This window comes from Octopus bimaculoides, chromosome 4 (genome assembly GCF_001194135.2).
Source record: "Octopus bimaculoides isolate UCB-OBI-ISO-001 chromosome 4, ASM119413v2, whole genome shotgun sequence".
NCBI classification, from domain to species: domain Eukaryota; kingdom Metazoa; phylum Mollusca; class Cephalopoda; order Octopoda; family Octopodidae; genus Octopus; species Octopus bimaculoides.
In genome coordinates this window covers 91,206,285-91,211,297 of record NC_068984.1, presented here as the reverse complement: position 1 = coordinate 91,211,297, position 5,013 = coordinate 91,206,285, and the positions used below count along the sequence as shown (strand labels likewise).

General features: G+C 34.3%; 1 protein-coding gene across 1 annotated transcript in view; it reads right to left on the bottom strand.

Annotated features, from left to right (window-relative positions):
* LOC106881638 (kelch-like protein 3) overlaps positions 1-5,013 on the bottom strand; it is a 59,482-nt gene that overhangs the window by 8,622 nt on the left and 45,847 nt on the right. The window contains exon 5 of the mRNA XM_014932102.2: positions 396-536. Within this exon, the coding sequence (XP_014787588.1) occupies positions 396-536 (141 nt within the window). The remainder of the gene's footprint in view (positions 1-395; positions 537-5,013) is intronic.

The window sequence follows — 5,013 nt, the reverse complement described above, 5'->3', positions numbered from 1 at the left end:
ATATATATATATATATATATATATATATATACACTCACAGACACTTACACATACAACTGATACATCATAAGGACTCTTCTGTTAATTTATAGAGGTGTGTTGCGATTGAGATGTATGAAAAGCAAAAGAAATCCAATAAACACAATTAAACTGATAGTGATTGCCCTGCCTTCTGCTGACAATAAAAGTAAACGTTATCTTTCAGTCCAGTTGTATTTTCTGTTATCACTGTGATAGCTGGTGACCAAAAAATATTGAATAGCAAAATATGTCTTGTTAAACGTGAGTCTTAAATATTTTAAGCTTGTACCAGCTGTAATGTTTTAGTCACCAGGACTTCTTTCTACTACCATATAATACTAAAATAAACTGAATAATTAAAAAATGAAGCTCACCAGCAACAAATATCTTTCCATCACATTCAGTTACTCCAGCACCTGCCCGTCTACGTTTTAAGCTTGGTGCAAATGTCCACTGATCTTTTCGAGGATTATATTTCTCTACTATGTTGTAACTACATGATCGGTCTTCTCCACCTAGCAAAAATAAAAGTATATAAAAAATAAATTAACAGTAAAAAAAAAATCAAATGAAATATTACAACAATCAATAAAAGTATTTAATTCAGATGCTCCTTTTATATCTAATTGAAGAATTGAAATTTAATAATAATTCTTTTCATATTTTAGAAATGTATAGACATTGTTTGAAAGCGTAAATATGCATTCTATAGAAATGACTACCGCTTTTTGACATGATTTTTGGTATGCTACTTTAAACAAGCTTAAAATAATTATATTTTTGAGAAAAAAAATATAACTTTTAGACTTTTCAAAGATAAGCTATCCTTTATGAAAGCTAACCAAAGAATGTAACATTTAAAGAAATATCTAAAATTATCAATGGGGATAAATTTATTACATCTACATTTTGAATTGATGATAGTCAAGAATAGAAGACATGGCAGCACTGTATAAGTATTAGATATACAAATGAAAGAAAAATAAGCATGCCATTATGCTCAGATGTAGAATACTTGAATTAAATTAATTAAAGAGAATAACTGTTCAAATGAAAACATAGTAATCTCATAAATGCTGAGAATAAGAATGAGGAATTTTAGGCACAAGTTGAATAAGTTAGAATGATTTAGATTCAAAACAAAAAATAAGCAAGAGAATATGTAAAACACAAAAATCTTGTATAAAGTTGCATTAGGAAAGGAGTTTTTACTGAACATGAAAAAACACAAGATATTTGAAATTAAATAAGGTATTCTAATAGAAGTTTCAAAATTGGGATGATTATATGCATTAAAAAGTGACAGGTTGGCAAGGGTGTAATTAGGGTGGGGCAGGTAAAGCAATATCCTAGGTGCCAAATTTTGGAGGGCACCATTTTATAAATTAAATACTAATTTTTAATTAAACTACAATCTTTTGGAAATGTACTGATAGCATACTTCTATATATTTTATAAAATATACACATTCATTTTCTAAAACTAGTACTGAAATAGCAACTTTAGAAAAAAGGGCTAACATCAATGCCACAAATGACAAAACCAGCATAAATTTTGTTCTATACTATCACAAGCACTTCATAAAGTTACAAATTTCTTTTAGTGAACCATACTACAAATAAATCTAAATAGGAAATGTTTTTGATATGTATATATCATCATAAGGCAGCGAGCTGGCAGAATCATTAGAATGCTAAGCAAAATGTTCAGTGGCATTTCATCTGTGTTCACATTCTGAGTTCAAATTCTGCTGAAGGAGACTTTGCCTTTCACCTTTTCAGGGCCGATAAAATAAATACCAGTTGAACACTGGGGTCAACATAATTGACTTACCCTCCACCCTCAAAATTAATGACTTTGTGTCAAAACTTGAAATCCATATTTATATCATCATTATCATCGTTAATGTCCATTTTCCATGTTGGCAACAGTTGGACAATATAATAAACTCAAATTATATAAACTAATTAAATAACCAGGTAATACACATTCAAGCAGCCAACTTGAACAAAGGAAACAATATCAAATAAGGAAAGTAAAACACATTCCTATCCACTTTTCCATGTTCACATGGCAAATGACCAGATATGTTTTCACTGAAGATTGGAAACCAAAGGCACTGCTTGTATGATGGAACTGTCTCTTTACAACTTTCACACAATGTAATAAGGAAACACAAATGCACACACAGATATATATACATGACAGGCTTCTTTCAGTTTCCATCTACCAAATCCACTGACAAGGCTTTGGTCAGACCAGAAATGTTGTAGAAAAGACTTACTATGCAGTGGTACTGAACCCAAACCTGAAGCCATGTGGTTGGGGAGTAAACTCCTTAATCACACAGCTATGCCTGTAATTATATATATATATATATATAGTTTGGTGTTGCCATCCGGTTTCACCAGTCCTCAGTCAAATCGTCCAACCCATGCTAGCATGGAAAGCGGACGTTAAACGATGATGATATATATATATATATATATATATATATATATACATATATATTAAGTATACACACATACACACACACACACGCTCATTATCATCATCATCATTTGATAGGCCAATTGTTGAGTGGATAAAGTATGATATAGAGGCAGGAATAGGTATCTTGCTGTAGAGGAGATACATGGCAAGCCCAGTTGGAAAGAGAGAGAGGATAATGGTAATGAGGTGTCAGGGTGTATCCTCGAGGTACAATTATATGAGAGAATAGGGAGAGAGAATTGGGAAGGGTGGGTAATTGGTGAGTGTGAAAGGGGAGTGGCAGATAGTTAGAGAAGAGGACAGAGGGTATTACTGTGAATAGTCAATGCATGGTCAATGATGAACATCAGTTTGGGAGAGAAGGTGAAAGAAATGGAAGTGTATCAGGGAGGTGATAAGTAGCAGTACAAAAGATGGTGGGGTGCAGAGCAACATTATAATAAAACTATAAATAGATGAGAAATAGGGAGATTTGAAGTGTGGGTAGTGTGAAAAGGGGAGGCACCGAAACAATTAAGGTCAGAATTATGTGGGGATAAACATAGTGACAAATCATGATGGAGGGAAGGGGGATTCAATGGTAGATATGAGAGGATATTCAGAAGAGAGTAGTAAGAATGTGGAATGGGTGACAACAGAAAGTGATTCTAAGGATACAGTGATAGTACAAAAGGGGCATGAAAAAGTGCAGTAGTTAGAAGAGCAATGGAGGGATGGGTGTATTGTGGGTGGGCTGAACAGGGACAGACTGGGTGCAAGGGCAAAAACATAAATGATATGCTTTTAGGACCTCATTTTTTTGCTGAGAAGAACAGATCTTCTAAAGTGATTTCTAGAGAACAGTGAATCACCAATCATCTTGGACCTTTGTCATCTCCTCTGGGAGGCTCACCATCCTGAGGTTGGTCTTCACTAGAGTTATCACACAGCTGATATTACATCGATACTGTCATTAGTGAATACTAAAGATTAAAAACAAAAAACATTAATTTATTGATATTTCTTAAATGTAGGGCTTCTGCATACTAGTGAGTTTACAAGAAAAATGTAATTATTATAATAAGAATAAATTTATTGGACCTTACAAAACCTTTCAATAGAGGAAATAAATGTATTCTTTTATTCTTTTATTTGTTTCAGTCATTTGACAGTGGCCATGCTGGAGCACTGCCTTTAGTCAAGCAAATCGGCCCCCAAACTTATTTTTTGTAAGCCAAGTACTTATTCTAGTGGTCTCTTTTGCTGAACTGCTAAGTCACAGGGACATAAACACACCAGCATCAGTTGTCAAGCGATGTTGAGAGGACAAACACAGACACATAAACATATACACACACATACATATATACGACAGGCTTCTTCCAGTTTCCGTCTACCAAATTCACTCACAAGGCTTTTGTTGGCCTAAGGCTATAGTAGAAGACCCTTGCCCAAGGTGCCACACTGTGGGACTGAACCCGGAACCATGTGGTTGGTAAGCAAACTACTTACCACACAGTCACTCTTTGCATGAGAATTGTGTAGCTTCCAGGTTAGAGAGAGTAAATGAAGCACAAATTCAACTTTTGAGCAGGAAACTGATGCCCAGAAGTTGATAACTCATAAATATATGTGAAAACATCTACATGAAATCAACTTACCTGCATTCAACTTAAGTGAAAGTGAAATGACAACAGGTGCAAGTAACATTCATAGTATACTACAACAATCATTATATCCTATCAGCAAATTTCATCCAAATCCAAGCTCTAGTTATATTTTTATGACTTTTTTTATACTGGATTGGCTGCATTTCATCAAAGTCACCAGTTTTTAATTGGGAGATTTATATCGAGGACGTTTAAGAGTTAAATAATTCAAGTAGTATTTTCAATAAAAATATTAATATTACATCCTGGCTTTCTCTACTGAAAGTTGGACAATAAATGTAATTTTGATCATGCTATTCTGAATATGCTGAGACAGTTGACTGGGAAAACTGTTTGTGTATAGAATGTGCATCTCTAAAATTTAGATGTGAAAATAAAGAAAAAAGTATATATTATACAAGTATAGTAATGATGTGATGTTTGTATGCTTTGTAGTAGGTCTTAAAGGATTATGGGAGTACTGTTACAACTTACTTCATACCAGATTTAAAAATTAAGATCTGGTAGATTTTATAATTAATTTTGTGTGTGTACATATATACATACACACGCACACACATCTGTAACACTGTTATTGTTATATATATTTAGTGCGGGTGGCACATGAAATGCACCATTTTGAGCGTGGATGTTGCCAGTACCGCCTGACTGGCCTTCGTGCGGGTGACACGTAAAAGCACCCACTACACTCTCTGAGTGGTTGGCGTTAGGAAGGGCATCCAGCTGTAGAAACTCTGCCAAATCAGATTGGAGCCTGGTGTAGCCATCTGGTTTCACCAGTCCTCAGTCAAATCGTCCAACCCATGCTAGCATGGAAAGCGGACGTTAAACGACGACGACGACGATATAT